Source organism: Schistocerca americana, chromosome 2, assembly GCF_021461395.2.
Source record: "Schistocerca americana isolate TAMUIC-IGC-003095 chromosome 2, iqSchAmer2.1, whole genome shotgun sequence".
NCBI lineage: Eukaryota > Metazoa > Arthropoda > Insecta > Orthoptera > Acrididae > Schistocerca > Schistocerca americana.
Window position 1 is genome coordinate 523703391 of NC_060120.1, and position 27471 is coordinate 523730861.

The following is a 27471-nucleotide window of genomic DNA, read 5'->3' on the forward strand; positions in this document are numbered from 1 at the left end:
ATATTCGTCTTGTTGCAACACCTTTGGGGAAGTGCAGTGCAACTGAAATTAATAGTGGTCTTAGCTCTCTATGGCCCACAACGTCTCTGTGCATGAGGTTCAAGTCTATATTACTTCCTGCAAAAGTGTTTATTAACGTGGCTTGTTTCTGTTCCTCTAGAACCATCTTCAGATCTGCAAATTTCGCTTACAGGAGGCAGCATGTGAAGGTTGCTGTGTGCGGACGGGCTACTCCTGTAACCGAAATTTGCATATCTGAAGATGGTTCTAGAGGAACAGAGACCAGCAACTTGAATTAGATTTATGCAATCAAGACGGATTATAAGTTTAAAAAGTGATAGCGGTGTTCCACCAGACATTACGTCTGTTTTTGCAAAATGCGAGGTTCAAGGTATTTAAAAACAATTTATTTCACTTCTTTTTCTAAGGAGAATGTGACATAATTAACTTCCACTTGGAAGAATGTACTACATATATAACTAATAAGTCATTTGTGCTAAAACCCAAAACAATTAAACATTTCTCATGTTAAGTACGTACGTGTACCTATGTGGAGCTGTTAGTCATATGTGAAGCATCGACTCTTTCTCTGGAAGTCGTTCCTTGTGTGACATTCCCTCTAACAGAAGGGTGAGGGACAAGGTTGTAATTCGAAACAATTTACACATTTTCGCTTATAGCCGGCTGGGTATTTGATCTCTAAATTATTTCCTTATTTCTCATCCACTTTTTATGTGCTCCAGTCTTTTTCTGCATTTTAAATGCATTTTCCAAGTCACAACATTGTCTTGTGTTAAATTATTACTTATTAAGGTGCACGACCAACGCAGTCTTCGGAAACCGTCAGTACTTTATATAGGATGTCTTTCCTAAGAGACGCTACGCGCCCTTTCTCTAGAGCTGTACCACATATTTGCCATTTCCGTTTTGAATTGTGTAGCTAGACTCAATCCTAACAAATAATGCTCATCTAGTCTTTCGTATGACGGCCAGTGTCTACAGAAGGCGTCAGTTGGTTCTTCTTTACACGCAAAATGATATTTTAAGGAGGGGAATTTTACGTGCCCATAGGATATAGTGCTCCCACATTTAATCTCCTGCATAAGTGTATGTATAACTTGGCATAACGATCTGTAACTTAAGAATTAACCAGATATTTCAAATATATTTAATGTATTATACAGGATTTAAAGGTGTACCTCTCGAAAAAATTACAAATGCTGCTTTATTGAGAAAAACTATATTCCTTTCCAGCATGTGCCTAAATTGAGTTGTACTAATGTTAATAAGTACTATCAGCAATTTCTAGAAAATCGCTTCTGTAGAAATTTGTCTTCTAATTGCGGATTTGACAAGTACTGCCCCTAAGACGTGTGTGAAAATATCAACCCAATTGTGTTGCTGAGCCTTGGCAGTTAATTTCCCTGGACACCTGTCTTTTCGTTCCCTCGCCTCTACTACAGTAACACACAACGCAAAAAAAAGGAAGGGAAGAAAAAAGCAAATTTAACGACCCAGTATGGTAACCTGCTTTACTGAATGCTGTAGTTGTAATGCTGATAATACGTATGACACAGCGAACGATCACAGATCCTTTCAAGTACAAGGAAAGTCAATCTGCTGCTAGTTGCTGCAACCAGAGTTCACGGAACGGAAAATCAGGAGGGAACTTAACGATAACATTCGATGATGCCATTGGGTGTCTAAACATATATAAATGGAAGTATAACGCAGAGAGCGGTAGTAGTTTTTGTCGAGTACAATGAAGGCTGCTTTGTTGCTTGTTGCTGGTAAGTATTGGTAGAATTTATTATCTTTCATTCACGATAAACATATTTTTCTTAACTCCATTTTACATTATTTCTCATCTATTGATCCGTGTGAAATGCTATATCCATGTATTGAAAGATGGTTGTATTGCGGAAAGAAAAAAAAAGTTTCCAGTAGACTTTAAAATGCATATCGTATTCCGAATGAGAACTTTTTAATCTTCGCTACTGTGAAGCTTATCTCGTCTACTGTAAGCTGTTTGCTATATCGAATCATCAGCAGAGTGCATTAAGCAACTGAGTAAAGCACTTAGACCACATTACATTCTTGTATCATAAGAAAATACTCACATATACTCTCCTGTGTATAAAACTGTTGCACAATAAGTGCTTCACGATGGAATTTAGACAGTTACAACCCGATCGTTATTGCACGAGTATTTTCCGTGTACAACCACCTTATAAATGTAAAAAAAAAGAAAAAAAAGAAAGGCAACGAACGGCTGTCTTACTGTAGAAAGCCGTAATTATGTATGACAAAGTTGTATGAATGAATTTAGAAATCAGAATAAAAGGTTTTTCATCTCCAGAACGATTGAAAGCTGCTTCTGGTAAATAGCTAATTACACTTAATTCATGCAAATACTGGACAATGAAGGTCACGCCTGAGCTTAGATGTAAAAGAAGAAGCGTTAAAAGAATTCCAAAGACGGAAAATCTGTAATGAAATATTGCTAATAAAAATTTTAATTGTGACTAGCAACACTTGATAGATACGGTACTGCGTCGCGCAATTCACGATAATGCTGCCTCTTTGAAAACGTCTTTAGTCGTAAGAGAAAGTAATTAATTCCTTATCTGATTCTATTCGAGTAGTGCCGTAGAAACTTTCCTTTAAGGCTACAACCTATTGCCAGTAGTAATGTTATGAAGAGATATGTCATTTACAGAACACAACATAAAATCATAAAATTACTTTGGCTACAAGACAGCCAGTATACTTTTGTCACTCAAGCATGTATTGCGCTTCTATCACATTTCGTGTCAACTGATTGTCTTCGTTACCATAGCAGTGCTGCACCACATGAAGAACCATAGTTGCTACAGCTTTTTTATTACAATGACTACTTGATTGAAAATGAGTTGTCAATTAAACGGTTCCATTTTCTTTTACCTATATTTTTCCATTATGGTTTTCTTGGAAGTTATGATGAGAGGATAGGACTACGTTGATGGTTTGACTAAACCAATGTAATGTTCCAAGAAAGCTCCTATTGTACTGGCTTGCGTATAACACAACTATAAAATTACTGGATGGATCTCACTTTGCGGTGAGTTGCTAGCGGTACGATATAATGCTTTTTATGAAATTCAATATAGACAGTAGTCTCTTTTTGATAGCGATCAACTTGAATAAACCTGGGCCACACTCATTTTTAATTAACTCTAAAAACCTTCTTGCGACCATGTACTACGCACATACACGTGTGCTACCTCACTTATACCTTACCTTTCGATATTCTCGTACGTTGTCCACTAAATGAAAATTCGGAACTGTATCGAATATTGTTCGGAATATTTCAAGGAACGAGGCTTCGAAATCGGCGACATTGCCCATACTGTGATTCCTAGTTGATTAGTACCACAAGACTTCTGTTTGCTGAATCAGTTTGGTTTCTTATGGTGGAGACTTCCGTCTCCCGGGGTTCATTTATTCTGCAACGACAACGAGTTAAGCATTCAATCATGTGTGCTTTTTTCGAGTCGCTTGGAATGCTTTGCCTCTCTTTCGACTTACGATTTACTTCTGCTGGAACGGCAGAAAGTTCTGTATAGGGCCTTAAAGACATCTTCTCAGATCCAAATACATTTCCACTATTGAGCGGTTTTAGTTTCTATCACTCGATCAGTTACGTCATGTCGACTAGATAGGTCTTATGAGACAAATCAGCGAAAACTCCTTGTGTGGTGAAATAGTTTCTGAAAAGCGAAATCAGTAATCCTACCTTATCTCCGTGATTTGTTGCGAGGGTTCCAGTACGGTCAAAGAGTGACTTAATAAGTGTAGTAGATATATATATTGGACCAATACATGTTAAGATTTTTGGTCAGATCGGCTAGTGATTGTTTAATTTAAGTCTCATGGCTGCTTTCAGGTTTTGCTTTTAACAAGGCTCCGAAGTCCTTTAAACCTGTACTGAAGCTCTTAATGTTTTGACAGAAACTTAGTAATGTATCACTCGAACTGTGACGGTCTTTGCATTACTCTGAAACCTTACTCCGCACATACAGGTCTAAGATGCCGTTTGCAAATACTCGTGGAGTTGACCATTTCGTGTTTCACACCCTCGTCACTAAAGGAGCTGGATATTCGATCTTGACAGCTGAAATACACTGCAGTTCAATTCCTGATATTTCTTCTGAGGGGGAATTCTTTCCTATATCCAGTAACATTCTATTGACACCAATAGCCGTTGAATTAGTAACAGCCCTATGATCACTGACCTTCTCGTTGATAATAACTGATTCGCGAACTATAAGTCTGTTCCATTTAAGAGATTTCCTTAATAGCCACTTCTGTAAGTAAAATGCTGGAGATACTTGTCAGATATGAAGTGAAATGAGCATATGGCATTTGTGATAAAAATTGCCAAGAACAGTCTCATACAAATCCTGCCTGTGACACCAGTTTTAATCGAATGGCTCTATCATTTAATAGCTATATGTATTTTGAGAGTTAGTGACTGGTGTTGCAATCCTTTTATACTAGAGAAATAAAGAAGCATGTCGCTAAAATGTGATACGTACTGGAATGCGCACGCAACACCTCTTGTAGGAATGGTGAAAAGAGTACTCCAGCTTTATTTATGCAACAAAAAAGTTACTGCACCAATTACATTTTCCTGACTTAGGACAATAGTTTTCGCAATTTTACTTCACCTTAGAGTGTTGTTGGAAGCAACATAAGTTTTAGATCATTTGAATGCGTGTGTGTTATTCAATGATTTTTCCCATGCGATCGTCTCTTTATGTAATTCTAAGAGGATACTACAGATCCGACAGAGAGAGGATACCTTAGTCTTCTTGGTAGATGCCATCGTGCCGAAGAAAATTAAACTGTACGGAGGGGTGGACACGGTCCCCAAGCACAAACGCAAACTAGTTTAGATCAATTATGCCTTCCCTTAAGAAGAATAGCCGACACGAATACATTCCTCAGACCATAACGCTCCCTCACTGATTGCAGGTTGTTTGGCCTGAGATGTTTCACGCCGTACACGCCACCCGACTTATACCCGATCGAGCATAAAACGTCTTTCGCCTAAAACTACGGCTCAAAGCAGGTCCGGTTCAGGTATAGGAGTGAAAATTGAACCCTTCGTCGGCGGTGAACAGCAGTCGATGTGAGCGTACGAATGTGGCACCTGCTGTGGACAGCGGTAAATAGGAACTTTTGTTGGATGGTTGTTAGGCAGACATTGTTGGTAGTCCTTTTGGTTCATCTGGGGCTTCTTTCCCTCAACTGTTGCGTGCCTTTTCATCCGTACACATCTCCGCACCTGTCTTTCACTCCTGGCCCATTCTGCCCCACTGGTCATGGTGTCAGTTATCGATAGTGCAGTTTTACCAGGCACAGTTCACTTTAAGCAGGGTGACACTTGAACAGTTTACAAACTGAGACGTGCATCCACTCTTGCCCCGAATGGCAGTAATCATACCCTTTTGGACGTCAGATAAATAGCTTCGTTTCCGCATTATGACACCGACTTCACTGTGCCCCGCAGCTCCCTGATGATCTTTATGTAGCCTCCACTGTTAATGCTGCGACCTACCTTCACTGAGTTGTTATCTGGCGCTGATGTCGAACAAAGGCGGTGGTCACATTACTGTGACGGAACCGTGTATGTACTAGTATCTTGGACTTAACGTAGATAGTGAAAGGACTCTGATGTCTCCCATCGTACAATATGCGGAACATCACAAGAAGTTATGTGAGACATTCCATTCAAGGCTGTCACGTCTTTGCCCCTAAATTTAGTTTGAATGTAAAAGAAAAACAAACAAATACTAATCATCTCCATCACGGGATTTCAGAGGACGAACAGGAACAATATTTTAATAGGGTACGTTCATTATCTTGATGAGGAGCAAAAGACTTTACAGAGCCATCCACTTGGAGATATGTGTGCTTTTCAGCGAAACCCCAGCTACATGATCGTAACGAGGAAGGCTTCCAGCTCTGTAATACTTTTTATTCTTTACGACTAAGGGTAGAGTGGGCTGTTTGATGTCAAAACCAATAAAGAATCTAACTTTATCAGCCAAATATCTTGCTAGCTTTTAGTGTGGCAGAGAGTTACTAAAAAGGCAAACCTTCCCAAACATAATTAAGGAAAGAACTAATATTGTCAATTTAATTGTGTGATAATATCAGACCAACAAGAACTTGAAAAACCACTGTATTTGTTTATTGGAACACGAAATTAATTAGGAGAGCTTGTCCGACGTGAGAATAGCGTGCATGTCGCTGTTGATTCGTTTTTTTTTTATTTTTTGGGACGAGCGGACTGTTCAAATAACACCTATGTAGCATACAGTAGTGTTGCATTGCTAAGTGGGAGAGTTCCACTAGCAGCCGTTAGACGATATGGCGATCTGTAATTACGTTCACTGACTTTTACAGCACTGGTAGCAGTGGCGGAGGTCCACGGACAACCAGAAGCGTCGACCACCGCCAACATCGGGAATGAGAATCTAAGCACCGGAAATATCACGGCTGAGAATAGATTTCTGGGAAGGTCGTCCTACACGGAAGATGATGATACCATTTGTGTCGCAGCAGACAACAGGTTCTACTTGTATGCTAATTCGTTGAAGCTGTATTCTTGCTACAACCAACTACCGAAAGGTAAGTTACTTTGAACAAAACTGTTTTCTGTTCAAAATTGACAAGATAAAACCAGTTTGTTCACCATAAAAATTCGCGTAGGGTTCCACAGCGAAAGTGAAAATATGAGTGAAACCAAATCATCAATGAACAGTGGCTACCCTTGCTTCGCCGAAATTACGAAATTCCAACTTTTCATGATTCTTCACCAAAACCATTCAGAGCAATTTGCTGCGCATATTTAGTCCACGAGATCGACAGGAAGTGCAAAATGGCTAAACAGGGATGGCTAGAGGACAAATGTAAGGATGTAGAGGCCTATCTCACTAGGGGTAAGATAGATACCGCCTACAGGAAAATTAAAGAGACCTTTGGAGATAAGAGAACGACTTGTATGAATATCAAGAGCTCAGATGGAAACCCAGTTCTAAGCAAAGAAGGGAAAGCAGAAAGGTGGAAGGAGTATATAGAGGGTCTATACAAGGGCGATGTACTTGAGGACAATATTATGGAAATGGAAGAGGATGTAGATGAAGATGAAATGGGAGATACGATACTGCGTGAAGAGTTTGACAGAGCACTGAAAGACCTGAGTCGAAACAAGGCCCCCGGAGTAGACAATATTTCATTGGAACTACTGACGGCCGTGGGAGAGCCAGTCCTGACAAAACTCTACCATCTGGTGAGCAAGATGTATGAAACAGGCGAAATACCCTCAGACTTCAAGAAGAATATAATAATTCCAATCCCAAAGAAAGCAGGTGTTGACAGATGTGAAAATTACCGAACAATCAGTTTAATAAGCCACAGCTGCAAAATGCTAACACGAATTCTTTACAGACGAATGGAAAAACTAGTAGAAGCCAACCTCGGGGAAGATCAGTTTGGATTCCGTAGAAACACTGGAACACGTGAGGCAATACTGACCTTACGACTTATCTTAGAAGAAAGATTAAGGAAAGGCAAACCTACGTTGATAGCATTTGTAGACTTAGAGAAAGCTTTTGACAATGTTGACTGGAATACTCTCTTTCAAATTGTGAAGGTGGCAGGGGTAAAATACAGGGAGCGAAAGGCTATTTACAATTTGTACAGAAACCAGATGGCAGTTATAAGAGTCGAGGGACATGAAAGGGAAGCAGTGGTTGGGAAGGGAGTAAGACAGGGTTGTAGCCTCTCCCCGATGTTGTTCAATCTGTATATTGAGCAAGCAGTAAAGGAAACAAAAGAAAAATTCGGGGTAGGTATTAAAATTCATGGAGAAGAAATAAAAACTTTGAGGTTCGCCGATGACATTGTAATTCTGTCAGAGACGGCAAAGGACTTGGAAGAGCAGTTGAATGGAATGGACAGTGTCTTGAAAGGAGGATATAAGATGAACATCAACAAAAGCAAAACAAGGATAATGGAATGTAGTCTAATTAAGTCGGGTGATGCTGAGGGAATTAGATTAGGAAATGAGGCACTTAAAGTAGTAAAGGAGTTTTGCTATTTGGGGAGCAAAATAACTGATGATGGTCGAAGTAGAGAGGATATAAAGTGTAGGCTGGCGATGGCAAGGAGAGCGTTTCTGAAGAAGAGAAATTTGTTAACATCCAGTATTGATTTAAGTGTCAGGAAGGCATTTCTGAAAGTATTTGTATGGAGTGTAGCCATGTATGGAAGTGAAACATGGACGATAAATAGTTTGGACAAGAAGAGAATAGAAGCTTTCGCAATGTGGTGCTACAGAAGAATGCTGAAGATTAGATGGGTAGATCACATAACTAATGAGGAAGTAGTGAATAGGATTGGGGAGAAGAGAAGTTTGTGGCACAACTTGACCAGAAGAAGGGATCGGTTGGTAGGACATGTTCTGAGGCATCAAGGGATCACGAATTTAGTATTGGAGGGCAGCGTGGAGGGTAAAAATCGTAGAGGGAGACCAAGAGATGAATACACTAAGCAGATTCAGAAGGATGTAGGTTGCAATAGGTACTGGGAGATGAAAAAGCTTGCACAGGATAGAGTAGCATGGAGAGCTGCATCAAGCCAGTCTCGGGACTGAAGACCACAACAACAACATTTAGTCCACCTTTTACAATAATTTTCTTTCCCCTTAAAGCATCATGTTGGCTTTAAATTGAGGCACAGACTAATTCACTGTTTTAGTGACACATCTACAATGTAATGTCGGAGCGAAATATAATCTACTTATAGGCTATCACACACCATACTACAATCAACCGTATAACCATCGCAAAAAATGTCCCAAATTTCAGGAATTTATAAATAGCAGCATGCCTCACATTTTAATCAGGAGTCAGTGAAGGTTGAATAAAGAACCTGATAAAAGCACGTTACTTAGGCGTAGTACTAGTTAAGATATCCATTGAGTTAGAAGTTCTGCCTGCACGCGTTTTGGTTAGCACGAGAGTACATGAAAGTTAAATAATGAATCTTTAGATGGAAATGTCTAGAAAACAAACGGTAAAATCTACATGTATAGTAAGTTTGTTACTACACAAACACGACATTCTCTAGCTTGTCTTTTCGTGGCCACTGTTGTAAGCAGGCTGATACATTGCAGTCACCAAGAACAGCAGTTAAGGAAAACGCACCTTCTATCGGAGCTTTCAGCAGAGCTGAGCTTATACTGTGAAATTGCTCATCGTGTCCTAGCAAAATATCACGATTAAAACTCACCATGAGCCGACCGAAATGCTCCAGCCCCAGGCGCCATAGTATTGGGGACGATTATTAAACAGAAGGTTGCCTCGCATCTCGCACAAAGCTGAAGCCCGTAACTTCACAGAGATCGTGCAGAGTATCATGGGCGCAATTTCAAGAGAATAATTCTTCAAACCCTAACAAAATGTGAAACTTCTAGAGTTGGGGAAAATGAAAGGTCTCACTACTACAAACTTTTGGTCTGTCTCAAAACAATTAACATTTTGGTGATCTTGCGCTCTCCAAACTTGGCATTCTGAGTAATGGAGAAAGATACCTGAGTCATTCAGTGTTTCTACAGGGTGATTGGGTCGTTTAGCATCCGCAGTTCAGATTTTGACGACGGTTCTGACAGCACGTCTCAGTTCTAACTTTTCCGTGATTGCGTTTATCTATTGTCTATTAAAGTCTAATAATTGAATTTATGTCAGCGATGGGTCTCTATCTGTGTCCTATGATGTTCGTGTCTATTAAATATCGCGAAGGCTAAGTCCCATCACGAATCAGCAATCAACTATCCCGTTATCTGTCTAAACGGTAAAGATGATTTTACTTCACTCCGACTTCTGACTAATACTTCCTACCGTACAACTTTTAAACTTCACATCGTCTTTAAAACAACCTAGAAGCGCTTAGCATGCGTACTACTATTGCAAGAGTACAAGAGAGAAATGACGTTACATTGTAGTCACCGCAAACTTACAGCTCGATAGGGCTACAACCCTCTTCTAGGAAAAATGTTATCTTTGGTCAGTTTATGATTTGGGCTTTAACCTCAGTAAATAATAATTTCTTGAATCCTTTCTGTTCCGTACCATATGGTATTCTCTCATTGAGTCCTTTCTATATAATAAGAATTAGTGTTTACATAACATTCTTGTTAATTAAACTGGCAAGAGTGTAAATTTTGTTGTCAGTAGCTGTCATCACTGTGAAGATGACTGATTTTTCTATTTCTTTTTGCAACAAAAGGGTGTTCGTTATGGGTTGGGCGATCGTTCAGACGGCGGAATACCGTTCCTGACCTTTACACGAAGGACAGAGTAAACGCATTCCATCCAGTCACGTTGGATCGTTCTACTGTTAAGATGGTCTCACGTACGACTAAGTTTTACGGTTACTGGGGACCAGCGATGCTGACCATATCCAAATCACACACTCAGGGATTGCCAGATCAGTTCTCAGCAAATGAAACTTAGGTCCCTCAGGTTATCGTCATTTGCCTCGTCGCAGGATACACCTGTTGCTCACTGAATGCTTCGCACGCCAGGAGCATTACCCTCCTAGAGGAACTTGGTTCTAGTGACACCCTTAAACTTTCAAAATACGCTATAAGTCAGGTTTATTCGCGTCGTCAATCTTCCAACTGTTTGCTATAGTACCAGTAAGGATAGGAACCCTGTAACATAGCACACTGTGTGACCCCAAATTATCTCTGATACACGACCATAACATAATCTTGTCACAATGCTGACAGTGAAATTCGCGCTATGTAAAAAAGGTGAAGGCTTACCGTTGTCTTATCACTAGTAAAATTAAACTGCTATGTTATTTTTGTACTTCCTATCTTTAGCAAAGCGCATTTCTCTTCGTTGCAGTTTACGTGGTGAAACCAAAGAGTCAGTGTAAACCATACCTGTCAGATTGTCCCAGGAACTAGGAGTATTGCCAGTCCGTTGCCTCAGCTTGAATCGTCTGCGAGGGAGTGGAGACTAAATGGCTGACCTGCTGACTGAAGACATCTGCTGTTTCCAGAGGAGCCAAGAAACTGCAAGAGAGTCAGAACTTGACACATTTATTTAAACATAAACAATGGAATCTACACATCCTATTCTGTGTCAGTTTCTGATTACTTCACGACATGCAGTAAATATCATTACTGTAAAGATTAGTATTAAAAACATTGCATTTGTATTCTTTTTATGTTTCTGTTGTTTCCCAAACAGTAGTATGCCGACGCAAGAAAAATGTAGTTTCATGACGTCAACTGTTATATTAAACGATAGAAGATATTTCTCTACCTACAGGTTCACGTAATTACTGACAAACTACGGCTTGTTATTAATAACATGAAATGCATTTCATCCGCTATCCACGCTGACCTCCTAAATTCCCAATATCCAAATCCAACCTTAACACACTGACTGCCACGAGGACACCGGCGGCCACAGCAATGACATACGATTGACGCCTCGGCTGGACCTTACGTGGCATGGGAAAAACGTGAAACATTTCTAATCCAGAGGAAATGGTGTCATATCTCACGGTTCTATATAAATTTATTGCAAGCTATTTGAAATATCACGACAAGATGCGTGTTCGCATTATCGAAGTAGTAAAAGTGACCGTGTACCGTCTCAATTAGTAGATCTTGTCGACTGAAGCGTAAGTAAAGGTGCGTGCCGAAAAGTAATGCCTCCGAAATTTTATATGTGAAAACTTATAAAGCTTTTTAAATGAAACAAACTTTATTAACACTCTACATTCTTATTCTTCCTGTCACTATGTTTATCCAAACAAGAGAACAGTTTCTTGATACCTTCACTGTAGAATGTTTGACTTTGTTCAAAGGGACACAACATTACTTCTACTTACACAGCTTCATCAATATCAAAGTGAAACCCTCTAAAAGTTTTCATCGAGTTTTGGAAAAACATGACGGGCGGATGGGGCATAGTCGGGGTATATGGAAGATGAACTGTGACCTCGTATACAATGTATCGGTTTGTTACACCTGTCGCAGCGCTTGTACATGCTCTGTCGTTGCCACGATGAAGGAAAGGTAGCTCCATCTGCGCAAGAACTCTTCGAATTCGTCTTTTCAGTTTCTTGAAGGAATACAACACGCAGTATCTCGAGCTCTGTCACAGTTACGTAACACACCGCCATGTCACATGCTACAGTACGTAGCCCTCGATCGGCAGAGAGTTGCAATTGCGTTATGGAATCGTGAAAGTCGACCGAGTAATATGCACGATGCGTAATAGGGTAACATGCATTGTTAACACGATGAAAAACTCGGAGGCATGCATCCTGTCTTATCAATACTTTCTTTCTGTTTATCTTGGGTAAGATCAGATATCCAAGGAAAAAAGCATGGTGCAAAGCAAATGCTACAAAATAGTGTTACATCAATAAACAGAAAGATAAATAGAGACAGGTAAGAAAATCGTTATCAGTTAGATTAAGGAAACCATACATTAATCATAATTTATTCTGTTCAGTACTAAAACTAAATGTAAATCCCAAATGGCCACAAAACACATAATTTGCTTGGTAGGAGTAGCCAACAGCGCACACGATTAAGAAAAAATGCCGCACGTCACACTAGGCATTTGATTGCTGATCCCAGATCAAGATAAAAGTGTATCTACGTAACCTTAGTCCGACTCACTGGTTAACAGAAATGCGATTCAGAAGATGAGGCTCTGGTAATGCTGTTACTGCATGCAACGGGGCTAAGAACAAGTAGCACTAATTCTGGGCTGAGGTGGAACTCTCCCATTAGCTCGGTGAGACGAGAAAATGCCGTGGATATCGGAGACTCAGACTCAATGATGTTCAAGTTGAGTTTGCTCCAAACGTTCTTTTTCAGTTAAAGCATCAAAGAGTGTCCAGTTGAAACCTCCAATTGTGATATGTTATCTTTTCCTATCTGTCTTTATTTAAACATTAAGACACAACATAAACTTCTTACATATAAAACGTCTGTTTCACTCTGTCCATGAGTTAATTAAAAACAGTTGAAAATAATAGTGCACACAATAACATCGTCGGTATCCAATGAGGTAAAAAAGACGCAACACGTAGGGGACACTAAATTGCACATTACGTTACACATTATAATTCCATTCTAGACACCCATCGCCCAGGCGTATATTCACAGTGCTGGTACGTAGACACACGAACAAATTTCACTTTAGGAAAGGGGTTCAACTACCTAGCTGTATCATACGTTGCTGGACCCTACACTACCAGCCTGCATCAACTTTTGTTAAGTTTGCCTCCCCCCTCCCCTCAACCACACACACACACACACACACACACACACACACACACGTACCAAATTAGACTCTAGTGGATTGCCGTCTTGGGAGTCTGGATTCCAGAACATCGAAAATCCATGACCGATTCATTTCCCTGTAAGTGCTTCTATTCCAAAGTGTGGCAATGTATCTTCGTTCCGAAACCTAATGTGTAACTGAACACAAAGTGAAACTTTTAAAATGCATTGTGGAATGTATTGCAAAGAAAATAATTACGCAAGGTACATACAAATTCTCCAGTATTAGGTAAGGGACCAAAAGTACTTCTTTGACCATTCTAGCCTGTTGATTTATGTTGCTGCGTCAGGAACACAAGCCATGTGCAGGCGTGGTTTTGGGGTAACTTTTCTAAATGTCATGCAGCAATGCCTGGAAGGTAGTAGTTGAGGAACCGAATGTCATATCGGATGGCATTCGCGGGTGACGTTGAAATTTAGCAAGCTGCTCTAGGACGCATGTATACGACGTTGCACTTGGAAGGGAATGCAAGGCAAGACGAACACTGTATACAAGTGTGATGAAATCAGGGCAGCACAGGGAACTGCCCTGCGGAGGATAACCGATACATTGTAGATCGAAGCGCACCTAATGAACTATGTGTAGGGACCAAAGAGGGCTGAGGGAACCTGAAGTTGCAAAAATCAAAGAGCAGTCCACTTGTCTCCTCCAGAGGAAATACGTCAGGGGTCTAGCCCGCAGGCTCAAATGGGGGGTAGTTGTACCGCCACTATGTCCATGAATAGAATCCGAATCAATAACGATAGTTTAAATTGCACGCGAACGTCGACAACATTGTGGTGATGACTCTCGGCGGCCAACGGGCCCGCTGAAACTACTGCAAACCTCTGCTGCACAGACGCGCAGTATCTGTGGCGGGGAGGGGCCGCACCTTGGAGGTGCACCGGCACGAGGAACGAGATGACCGCTACCCTCCGCTCTGTGGGTGACATCGTCCGGCGGACTGCAGGCTGCCATTAGCTGGGGCGGGTCGGGGGCACCAACTAGCGACCTCCCGGGTGAAGAGCAATCTGCGGTCTCTCACGAATATGCCCTGGCTGCTAAGGCTTACTACAACGATGGCGGCCAGTTATTTTCCCTTGGGCGCTGTACGTGGGGTTCACAACTTGTGCTTGAGGGCGCAGCCAGACACGTCCCAGGCTACCTACACACATACGCGCGGGTTAATGTATCGCGGCGACCCCTTAGCCGTCACGAGAGTAGGAGCGCTACTTATGCAACGCTGGGTGGTTGGACGCCGATGCAGCAGGTTCCACCGCTGGTATTGGCGCTGATCCATGGATGGACGCCACGTGGCGCCATCACTGCGATCAGTGGGAGGGCTGCTGTTTAAAATCTATGCATTAAAGTCAACGAAACACTTTCCGGTTTTTCTCTGCATTCTTATGCGTAAGTCACCCATCTCTACCAAGCCGTACCTCTGTGTCGTTCCGACAGCCCCTGAGCGCTACAGGACGGTTGTGAAATGTCATGTTCACATGCAGGTTGTGTTCCAATCAATAATGATTATTGTGAGTTGAAAATAACTTCACAAGTGAAGCTAGATTCGTCAGTCCATCCCACGTTACTTTTAAAACAATCTTTCAAATGGTGCAGAATCCATTCAAATAACTATTCTCTTCCATTTCGGTCTTCTGGCCACTGGTCCTGAATTAGCTTGTTATCATACAGAAACAGGTCCTTGTGCATCACTTCAAAAACCAGTTTTTCACATATCTGGAACAACCTTTGGTGATGTAGTAGAATGGTTTCAAGAATTGCTTTATCTGTAGGAGTAGTTTTCGTCCTGGGAAGACCACTGTGCATTACTTGTATATGAAGGTTACCCGTTTCCCAGAAGACTGTGCTTTAGGTGACGAAAATCACTCTCTTCAGGAAGAAGTCTTCTGTGGTACTGTGTAGCATATCCACGAGCAACAGCTGCCTATTGATCGGAGACACTCAGCAACAAAAACGTATTACGATAATTATCTTTTGTGGATTTCATCGGGAAGCTGCCCTACATAAACTTGACAGGAGCAGTCATGGTTGCCCACTAAGCATTCAGTAGACGCATAAATGCAGGTTAATTTATCCCTCTCTAATGCCATCGGCCACTATCATTTCGTAGGTCATTGTATTGTGTTCAAATAATGCCCAACTTACAAACTACGAGAGCTGGGAAAGGGAATCCACAAAATGAAAATGAAACCGTAACAAGATTTGAAGAGCGGCTGTATGGGGGTGTAGGTTTGATGTTTCTTCGGACCACTCAGTGACCTGCAAGGCCTGGCACGGTTATGTGGGATGACACACAGTCCTCTTTACATTCCGATGCCCTACACGACGTGACAGTGTTGATAGCTCCTCGTTTTCACCAACTATGTGTTTTCTAAACGGACACGATCTTATTTTGACAGATAAATTTTTGATTGGATTCTGGTTAAAGATTCGCCTGCTGGTATTTATTCGTCATCCTGTATATTGATTAAGAAAGTTAGCCAACAAGAGTATGTAATAACAATTACTGAAACTACAATCGGCTACAAAACAAGAGTGTTGCTCAGTGGGAGTTTTTGTTGTTTACGTTACGGTATGAATGAGCTCTCCAAGCCTCTTTAGGTCTCAGAATGAGTCGTTTTAACTGATCCCTTTATCCACTCAAGCTCAGACCACTATTTTCTGTTCTCCGACATTCTGCTCAGTGCCTTCTTAACAGTTATGTGGTGTAGAAATTTAATCTTCGGCATTATTCTGTTGCACCTCACTTTAAAGATTAGTGTTACTTGCTTGTCTAAACAGTTTATTGTCCATGTTTCACTCCCATACACGGCTACACTCCGAACAAATACTTTCACGTATGATATCCTACACTTTCATTTATAATCGATGTTAACATATTTCTCTCGTTCCAAGACAATTGTCTTGCCTTTGCCAGTCTACATTTTATATCCTCTCTAACTCGGCCACCATCTTTTTATAGACATGTGCAATTTTGTATCTTCTCCATTCGTCAAATAAATGCAGTATCGGATCGTTAGTGTATCCCAGCGTATACAATCTTCAAAAAACTTACAGAAATACAGGCGGGAGACATCTTAGACAACTCCTAATATTTCTACAGAAGCACTCCTGCAACTTTCAAGAGAAAACTGAAAAAAGTAAGCTCTATGGAAACGAATTTAATAGTTTGATTTTCGCTGAAAGTCCGTAAAGATAACACACACACTGTCAGCACTGCCGCCAACACAAGTATGGCCATCGGCATGTGACCGAACCCACCGGTTCCACGTGTGACCGATTCGTAGTATTAAATAATTCTCGTACGAAATCATGCGTATTCCTATTGTCTTTATGAAATGTACACCACTGGCCATTAAAATTACTAATCCACGAAGATGACGTGCTACAGACGCGTAATTTAACCGACATGAAGAAGATGCTGTGATATGAAAATGAGTGTCTTTTCAGAGCATTCACACAAGGTTGGCGCCGGTGGCGACACCTACAACGTGCTGACATGACGAAAGTCTCCAACCGATTGCTCATACACAATCAGCAGTTGACCGGCGTTTCCTGGTGAATCGTTGTTGTGATGCCTCGTGTAAGGAGGAGAAATGAGTACCATCACGTTTCCGACTTTGGTAAAGGTAGGATTGTAGCTTATTGCGATTGCGATTTATCATATCGCGACACTGCTATGAATTACTTACTCCCTTCTTTGTACATCTCCTTCAAGTTCCTCATCCTCATCGCTTTCTCTATAGAGAGATGTTTAACCTAACTTTTGTGATGTTTCGATAACTTCTTCTTCAATTAACGCGAACTTACTTTCATTGGCTGTACACAGGTGAATACTGCCTACAGCTTCGATTACCCCTGGAGGAAAGATAAATTCATCATAACTACTGCTTTCAGCTTCATCAGTCTCTGACAGGAGCCCGTTTTTGCTATCTTTCTCTTTACAAGGTGCTAAAAATTCAGCGGTCCCCCTATATATCTCTTGGATTTCTTCGTCCTCCTCTAACAATTACTGTCAGAATCGTACATGTAGCTTTCCTCCTCCTGTGTATCACTACTTGTTAGTTGAACACCATCGACTTCAGCGACACTACAGTCAGTTGGATGCGTGTTTTGGTCGTCAGTTGGACACTCAACCACATTATCTTCACTTTCGGAATCACTAGCATCATAGGGAACATCCTTTTCTACTGACAACTGATCACAATCGGAATGGGTTTCGTTCTTCAGTTTTTGGATCAGGGGCAGTTCCATCTCCGAATGTTGCCTCCTTTGGGACAGTATGCAGTAATTGTTGTTTGCATTCGTAGAATGGGATTATATCGTCAAAATCTATTTGTGTATGCATCTTTGTGCAATACATTTTTCCTATTGAGAGTAGCTCCCCTTCCCAGTCACTACGTCTCGTATTCTGCTCAACCCTCCCATTTTTCAACTCATCATACATGTAAGAAAGTTCCCCAAAATACGCAACATCATCTGACTCGTCCTCTATTAGGCCATGATTGCTACGCGAAGCACCAACATGTCCCTCCTTCAGTAATAGCAAAATACCTTGTCTTTGATCCAAGCTCTTCTTCTACGACTTTTTGCATTAACCGTTCCGTTTGGCTATGTTCACCCTTATTTACTTGTTTGTCAGTAGTCTGGTTTGCCACACTATGTGTCTGTACACCGACAGTCACCATTACATTGCCACTGCTGGAATATGTATTTACAACACGGTAACACTCGACTTGCCTACTTCGGTCTCCTTATTCCTTCTGTGGTCGCTGTCGTCTTTTGTTGGGCCAGTTTCGTTCCTCCGAGCCTGGCAGACCAGAAATAAGCGCGGCCTTTGGTTTTCCTCATCGTCCCTTCCATTATTGTTGGAGTTACCTCGACCACATCCTCTACCATGACCTCTACCACGTCCTTTGATCACATTTATCCGATGACTACCTCGGCCTCCTCTTTCGGATGAGTTCTGATATCTTGAAGATCGATTGTCGCGTGTTTCGCGCCATCGATCTTCATCCTCTATTTTTTCCAAGAAATCGTCAAATTTCGTGTGATAGCTTCCTACATAACGTTTGGTTGCGTCAGGTAGTTCTTCCGTAACTCTCATACGATTTCAAACTCCGTTAGTCTGTGCTGAGATCGTTTAAACCAATTTTAGCAATATTCCTTCATGGAATACCCGCCATTGTTGCGACGACAAATTCTCGCCACAACTTAACCTTCTTTTGTAAGGATCAAAACTCATCCACAAACTTTTCGTTAAACTGGGAAAACGTCATGTTTGATGTACCCAAGTTTAAACCCCAGTCTTTGTACTACCTACCATCGCACCAATCGATAAACTGATCTTTTCTCTGTCTGTCATTGCTGTTGGTAACATCCTTTCGCTATTCTTTATGAAATCGGCCGAGTATCACGCCCCTTGTTTCGCTTGAGGTTTAATTTTGTCCTCCTAGCTCAGCAATTCAGGTTTCTGCACAAACGAAGGTATACTGCACGCTTTGCTTTGCAATCCCACTCGTAACTAGTCGGCTTTACGTTGCCAATCAATACGTAATGCTTCGACTTCGTTACGTATTTGGGTTGTCACGTCACCTACATTACTTTGAACTTTCGTAAAGCTGACTTGTACCCTCGTTACTGTATCCTTAAGCGTCACGAAATCAGCCTTTGTTTCGTCAGCGATCTCGGTTTTCATTACAGGTAGTATTTCCTGCAACTTGACCTCTTCCATAGGTTTCACAGTCTCTGCCATGCGTGTTAATTCAGTATCAAGCCTTTCGTTGATACCCACTACCCCACCTTTAACTGACGTTGTAGAAGTACATCTACATCTACATTGATACTCCGCAAGCCACCCAACGGTGTGTGGCGGAGGGCACTTTACGTGCCACTGTCATTACCTCCCTTTCCTGTTCCAGTCGCGTATGGTTCGCGGGAAGAACGACTGTCTGAAAGCCTCCGTGCGCGCTCTAATCTCTCTAATTTTACATTCGTGATCTCCTCGGGAGGTATAAGTAGGGGGAAGCAATATATTCGATACCTCATCCAGAAACGCACCCTCTCGAAACCTGGACAGCAAGCTACACCGCGATGCAGAGCGCCTCTCTTGCAGAGTCTGCCACTTGAGTTTATTAAACATCTCCGTAACGCTATCACGGTTACCAAATAACCCGGTGACGAAACGCGCCGCTCTTCTTTGGATCTTCTCTATCTCCTCCGTCAACCCGACCTGGTACGGATCCCACACTGATGAGCAATACTCAAGTATAGGTCGAACGAGTGTTTTGTAAGCCACCTCCTTTGTTGATGGACTACATTTTCTAAGCACTCTCCCAATGAATCTCAACCTGGTACCCGCCTTACCAACAATTAATTTTATATGATCATTCCACTTCAAATCGTTCCGTACGCACACTCCCAGATATTTTACAGAAGTAACTGCCACCAGTGTTTGTCCCGCTATCATATAATCGTACAATAAAGGATCCTTCTTTCTATGTATTCGCAATACGTTACATTTGTCTATGTTAAGGGTCAGTTGCCACTCCCTGCACCAAGTGCCTATCCGCTGCAGATCTTCCTGTATTTCGCTACAATTTTCTAATGCAGCAACTTCTCTGTATACTACAGCATCATCCGCGAAAAGCCGCATGGAACTTCCGACACTATCTACTAGGTCATTTATATATATTGTGAAAAGCAATGGTCCCATAACACTCCCCTGTGGCACGCCAGAGGTTACTTTAACGTCTGTAGACGTCTCTCCATTGATAACAACATGCTGTGTTCTGTTTGCTAAAAACTCTTCAATCCAGCCACACAGCTGGTCTGATATTCCGTAGGCTCTTACTTTGTTTATCAGGCGACAGTGCGGAACTGTATCGAACGCCTTCCGGAAGTCAAGAAAAATAGCATCTACCTGGGAGCCTGTATCTAATATTTTCAGGGTCTCATGAACAAATAAGGCGAGTTGAGTCTCACACGATCGCTGTTTCCGGAATCCATGTTGATTCCTACATAGTAGATTCTGGGTTTCCAGAAATGACATGATACGCGAGCAAAAAACATGTTCTAAAATTCTACAAGAGATCGACGTAAGAGATATAGGCCTATAGTTTTGCGCATCTGCTCGACGACCCTTCTTGAAGACTGGGACTATCTGTGCTCTTTTCCAATCATTTGGAACCCTCCGTTCCTCTAGAGACTTGCGGTACACGGCTGTTAGAAGGGGGGCAAGTTCTTTCGCGTACTCTGTGTAGAATCGAATTGGTATCCCGTCAGGTCCAGTGGACTTTCCTCTATTGAGTGATTCCAGTTGCTTTTCTATTCCTTGGACACTTATTTCGATGTCAGCCATTTTTTCGTTTGTGCGAGGATTTAGAGAAGGAACTGCAGTGCGGTCTTCCTCTGTGAAACAGCTTTGGAAAAAGGTGTTTAGTATTTCAGCTTTACGCGTGTCATCCTCTGTTTCAATGCCATCATCATCCCGTAGTGTCTGGATATGCTGTTTCGAGCCACTTACTGATTTAACGTAAGACCAGAACTTCCTAGGATTTTCTGTCAAGTCGGTACATAGAATTTTACTTTCGAATTCAATGAACGCTTCACGCATAGCCCTCCTTACGCTAACTTTGACATCGTTTAGCTTCTGTTTGTCTGAGAGGTTTTGGCTGCGTTTAAACTTGGAGTGGAGCTCTCTTTGCTTTCGCAGTAGTTTCCTAACTTTGTTGTTGTACCACGGTGGATTTTTCCCGTCCCTCACAGTTTTACTCGGCACGTACCTGTCTAAAACGCATTTTACGATTGCCTTGAACTTTTTCCATAAACACTCAACATTGTCAGTGTCGGAACAGAAATTTTCGTTTTGATCTGTTAGGTAGTCTGAAATCTGCCTTCTATTACTCTTGCTAAACAGATAAACCTTCCTCCCTTTTTTTATATTCCTATTAACTTCCATATTCAGGGATGCTGCAACGGCCTTATGATCACTGATTCCCTGTTCTGTACATACAGAGTCGAAAAGTTCGGGTCTGTTTGTTATCAGTAGGTCCAAGATGTTATCTCCACGAGTCGGTTCTCTGTTTAATTGCTCGAGGTAATTTTCGGATAGTGCATTCAGTATAATGTCACTCGATGCTCTGTCCCTACCACCCGTCCTAAACATCTGAGTGTCCCAGTCTATATCTGGTAAATTGAAATCTCCACCTAAGACTATAACATGCTGAGAAAATTTATGTGAAATGTATTCCAAATTTTCTCTCAGTTGTTCTGCCACTAATGCTGCTGAGTCGGGAGGTCGGTAAAAGGAGCCAATTATTAACCTAGTTCGGTTGTTTAGTGTAACCTCCACCCATAATAATTCACAGGAACTATCCACTTCTACTTCACTACAGGATAAACTACTACTAACAGCGACGAACACTCCACCACCGGTTGCATGCAATCTATCCTTTCTAAACACTGTCTGTACCTTTGTAAAAATTTCGGCAGAATTTATCTCTGGCTTAAGCCAGCTTTCTGTACCTATAACGATTTCAGCTTCGGTGCTTTCTATCAGTGCTTGAAGTTCCGGTACTTTGCCAACGCAGCTTCGACAGTTGACAATTACAATACCGATTGCTGCTTGTTCCCCGCATGTCCTGACTTTGCCCCGCACCCGTTGAGGCTGTTGCCCTTTCTGTACTTGCCCAAGGCCATCTAACCTAAAAAACCGCCCAGCCCACGCCACACAACCCCTGCTACCCGTGTAGCCGCTTGTTGCGTGTAGTGGACTCCTGACCTATCCAGCGGAACCCGAAACCCCACCACCCTATGGCGCAAGTCGAGTTCATTAATTCTTTGGCTCTGCAAATTTAGTACTTTTAAATTCGCTTCAGTTTTCCACGTTACATTAATGTCTAACGTAGAAATTTTCGTATCTAATTCTTTGGTCTGATCGGAAATTTTCTGCTCAAGTTTACTAGTGAGCCTAGTTTCTAAACTCTGGCTCTCAGCCGTAATATCCAACCGGATCCCTCCCATATTGGAACTCATGTTAGAATTCATAGCCAACATGATCTTGGACATATTGTTCCACATTGTCATTAAATAGGATATAGTTGGTTGAACATCTACACCCTTTGTTCGTTTCGAATCAACATCATGCTGATCTGAAACAGTAGTCTCTTTTCCTACTTTTCGCACATTTAGCTGTGTTGTTTCGCTTAATGGTTGCGTCATTTCAATTGCACTGTCACTAGCCGCCAGTAATGACACCGGTCGGCCAGATGCGTCACTGCTCCCGAGCGCGCCCGCTACGTCAGCTATCAGCGCCCCATTGCCAGAGCTGTCCGTTTCTGCCTTAATTTTCTCCGTTTCGGGATTGCCGTTAGACCCTGACATTTTTTTTAAACAGTTGTCTTGCCTCACAAGTACACTTACGCAATCAAACAGAGACTGTCTCATTGTCAGAATCGGTCTTTGTTGTGCTACCTTGCAGCTTGTTGTCATGGACAATTGTTACCAAGTTCTGGTATTTATGCACGTTTGCACACAGAACTTTTCCCAGAAAAGGTTTTATAAGTCCTGTCAAGGCAGCCATATGTGACCATACCTGCCGATTCCACCTTTGTCCGATTCGTAGTACTCGTATAAAATAATTCTCGTACGAAATCGCAAGGAATAGTACTGTCTTTACGAAACGTAGTTGAAAAAGAGAACAGTTAACTACGTACATCTTTCCCTACGTCTTTCTTTCTACTACTTTTGTTTAAATAATTACATTTTCAGTGCACATAATAACGTTTGTTGGTTGCTGATAAGTGAAAATCCAGCGCAAGCCGTCCCGACGAAAGCGAACACCCTTAGGAAGCGGGCAACGACCACACCTCCTCTGACACCTATGGACACTGGCACAAAAAAACTTAACCTTGTCTCTGTGGCCGCGTTCCGCTGCTTTTCTCAAGCCACAATACAGCCATTAACTCACCCCCGCTAACTTAAGCTTTACACTGTAAAATGTTACTACACTTATTGTTAGTAAACTTTCTATGTTCAATAAAACTTATGACCGGTGTAACCTAATGGACGTTACACCGCAAGGCTGTCATTGAACGTGGGCTTCTACCCAAAGCACAATGTGGATGAAGGGGCTCGCTGTGCGAATTCGTTCCGGAACTCAGGATTGTACAATGTCTGACCTACCTGCTACAAGATCCATCCACACTGCAGTAGTACACCACAGCAGACCCGAAACCTTACCTTTGTTAGGCCCACTGTAAGAAAAACTATTCCTAAACTTTCATTTTCGGTCGCCAGCTCTGATGGAGCAATTTTGAAATTTTTTAACTTTTTTCCTTTATTTACTTTTAGTGCTGACACTGCTTTTGAATGGCTGTAATTTTTTTTATTTGAATTTACTTCGCAACAACATGGAAGCAAACTCGGACTGAGCAAGTGGCAGCTATCTTTACTTTTGAAAAACTTGTTACTCTAATTTTGAATTAGCAGGCAAAGCAAATTTAAATTTGTAGCAAAATTAATGTTATTCAATGGAATGTAGTTTATTTTGTTGAACAAAACGACCACATTTAAAGATGGTGTTATCAACCAAAGCAATTTCTTCGCTTGAAAGTCCCCCTCTTTCTACTATGAAGCAGTTCATAATAGTAATGAATTTACCTATCGTACCGTTTACTCAAATATTAAACAAACAAACAATTTAACTTTCAAACCGTGATTACACAACAAATATGACCAGGAAACAGGACTGGTGATGGCTTGGGGCAGAAATTTTCAGAGAATAAGTTTGCACAACTTCAATTTTTTCACTTCAAAGTAAGTTGACTGAAACCCCTCACACGTTCTGCGATCAAACAAACAAGTCCATAGAATTACTGCTTGCCTTGAGTTGCGTGCTGGAGGGCTCATAGTACTGTTTGTACAACAATTTCGGTCGGCTCTTCACGTCCCCAGTGATGGACTTCCTTATTGATAGCCACGTCACAAGCAGCAGCCATCTTTACTCGTCGGAGGGTCGGCCGAATTCCCTTATAAAATTATTCGGATAATCTTGCTTTCCAATTTGCTACATACTCTAGACGACTTTGGGGCATAAAAGCCGCTGCCATCCGAATATTTGGTTGCACTTTTTCACAACTTTAGCACCAAATAAGCCACACCTTAGCGGACCTATCGCAGCCCGATACACACGCTGTGAAGGCTCCCACGCAACTGCCTTTCTTTCCATCGTCTTCTCACTTGGCGCTCCTTTCGCCAAAGTCACCTCCACAATTGGTCTCGTAAAACCCTTTGTACTTCTCCTCATCTTATTCTACACATTTGTTTATTATATTAACCATGAAAATTTGTCGTAAGGTGGTTACAGCTATTCGAATTTATTCGTTAAATGGCAATAACATTTTCCTTATCGTTGATTATCAATTCATTTACATCAAAGAGCTTTGCATACAAACATAATACTTTTACACATTCATTTGCTGACTCCCTTTACATCTCTCTGTAAAATCTAATATCGATATTTCAGCGTACCAGTACCCTAAAACAATGTTAAGAGATATTTCAAAAAAATTTGTAATTCTTAACGGTGACATCACACTCAGAAGTTATCGATAGTGAAATGATAATCACCAGGTGTTAAGCATGAACTCTATCCAGGCATCCACAGACGTGATTGTCTCACCAATATGCCACAAATGCAAGGAGAGCAAGCGTCATGCTCCCCACCCAGATGATCCTTTACGGAAACCGAAAGTACACTGACCTTAGATGACTGTCGAAAAACTCGTGTCACATTATATCTCCGCAAACTACGACCAATACACATAGAAATGGTCCCAATGTAGGTCAAAAAGGCCATATAATTTGGTGCTACCTCGGTATTATCACCAGTCACCGGGAGTGCACATGGCCAAGAGCGCTATGCAGGTCTGATCTGTCATTCACTGTAACCAACCTGACGAAGAGTGATTTCGAGATTGATTAGCTCAGCTGAAAAACTCGCATGTCTGTGATGGCATGGGTCCTGTGAATCAAGGTGTGAAGTATCCTTTCTGGTTGAGGCAGATGGTGACAGCTGTCAGCCTACAGATACAAGATTAAGCTAGTACGCTTCCTATCATCAGAATGACCCAACGTACCATATACCTTCCTCTGACTAACACATCAAGAAAGGGAAGACAGCCATCCTTCTCCGCAGGCCGCGGTGGTCTAGCGGTTCTGGCGCTGGAGTCCGGAACCGCGAGACTGCTACGGTCGCAGGTTCGAATCCTGCCTCGGGCATGGGTGTGTGTGATGTCCTTAGGTTAGTTAGGTTTAAGTAGTTCTAAGTTCTAGGGGACTTATGACCTAAGACGTTGAGTCCCATAGTGCGCAGAGCCATTTGAACCATCCTTCTCCATAAGCATCAAAGGACGAATAATCGGGTTGAGTGAATTGAAGTGCTCTAAAAAGTTGCTGAAATTTTCACTTCCACGAGGTCAAATCACAAAAATGTCGTCTACATGTCTGAAAAGAAAGGCAGGTTTCCTTTGTTGTTAACCGTCATGGTAGAGAAAAATTTTAGCGACGTTTTAGAGAGCATGAATTCAATCCACCCGAATATTCCGCTCTTGATGGAGATGGGAAAGGGTGGCTTTGTACCCTTACTTGATGTGTTGGTCACAAGGAAAGTGGGTTGTGCGATAGGTCATGCTGAAGGTAGGCAGCCGACTAGCTTTGACTTGTATCTGTAGGCTGACAGTTGTCACCAAGTTGCTCAAGGTGAAGCGACGCTTCTTACCTTAGTTCATAGGGCTATTGTATCCCAGACTCTGAGAGTATGTCAGCTGAGTTAGCGCATCTCGAGGTCACCTTTTGTCAGAATGGTTCTAGTGTAAGACATATCAGACGTGCATTGCGTTTTCGGCCAACTATGCATCAGGTGAGTTATGATGACACCGAGTTAGTATCAAAATCTACGATATTTTTGCCTTACGTGGGAAACATTTCTGTCAGTATTGATCGTATTTTGCGGAGATCTGGTGGGAAGCTCGTCATTGGATCGCCATGTTAAACCAGTGTCCCTTTAGGATTTGTAGAGGATGATCATGGTTTGCGAAAGGTGGGTGTCTTCCGTATTCCTTGTAGTTGAAGTCATCCTTTATTGGTAAGTCGATGAGGACAATTGAGGGCCGGCGTACTGAGCATAAGTGGCACACGATTACAACAGGAGAGCAAACCCGCCATTGGAGAACTTTGTCTTTGGAACTGTTATCCTATGAAGCATAACAGTACGAAGATTCCAATTGTTGTTGAAACGTCCCTTTTGAACAATTCTACATGACTGTGCTTAAACTGACACACAATATTTAGTTAGCGCAACGCAATCTGACTTTCAAAATTCCCTACAAAAGAATGGCCCTGACTAACATTAAACTATACCTTTCACAAACCACTTACCTCACAAAAATCTTCGCTGCTCAAGCTACTGCAATACAGCTTGCGCCACTACTGCCAGCTAAATAAAAGATTCAAACTATGGAAGGCACTAACTACTGATAGGGATAGTTAGCAAATGAAAGATATTAATAGAGAACAAACAATGTATTTACCTTGATATCATCATATATAAATATAGCAGTTCATGACAAATTTCAAAACTCCGCCATCTCTCTCCCCACATCCACCACTGCTGGCGGCTCACCTCCAACTGCGCAACGCTACGCGCTGTTCACATCCAGCTGCCGCTGCCCAACACTACAATGGCGAGTATTACAACAATGCAAAGCAGCCACAGACTGCACACAGCACAGCCAGTGATTTTCATACAGAGGTGGCGTTACCAATTAAAAAACCTAAACAGCCTACTTACATTGTATGTTCTTAACTAAGCTGTTGAAATTGAAGTAGCAAGACACATCATTAATAGGCATGCTGATTTTTGTTTAAAATTTGCATGGAATCCGGCTCTGTCGCTTTTCATAAAACAACGTGACAGAGCTTACGCTTCTCACCGTTGGTTTTTAATAATCGTTATAGATAATTTCTGACGTCGCTAACT

The 27471-nt window shown here is 41.7% G+C and overlaps 1 protein-coding gene across 2 annotated transcripts in view; it reads left to right on the forward strand.

Annotated features, from left to right (window-relative positions):
* The first annotated feature begins 1722 nt into the window (after nucleotides 1-1722).
* LOC124595747 overlaps nucleotides 1723-27471 on the forward strand; it is a 113337-nt gene continuing 87588 nt past the window's right edge. The window contains exons 1-3 of one of the 2 annotated variants that reach the window (XM_047134623.1): nucleotides 1723-1790; nucleotides 6454-6678; nucleotides 10965-11280. In XM_047134623.1, coding sequence (XP_046990579.1) covers nucleotides 1763-1790; nucleotides 6454-6678; nucleotides 10965-11026 — 315 coding nt within the window. In that variant the 5' untranslated portion in view covers nucleotides 1723-1762 and the 3' untranslated portion in view covers nucleotides 11027-11280. Of the gene's footprint in view, nucleotides 1791-6453; nucleotides 6679-10964; nucleotides 11281-27471 lie in introns of those variants that run through there. The other variant, XM_047134624.1, reaches the window with a different exon arrangement.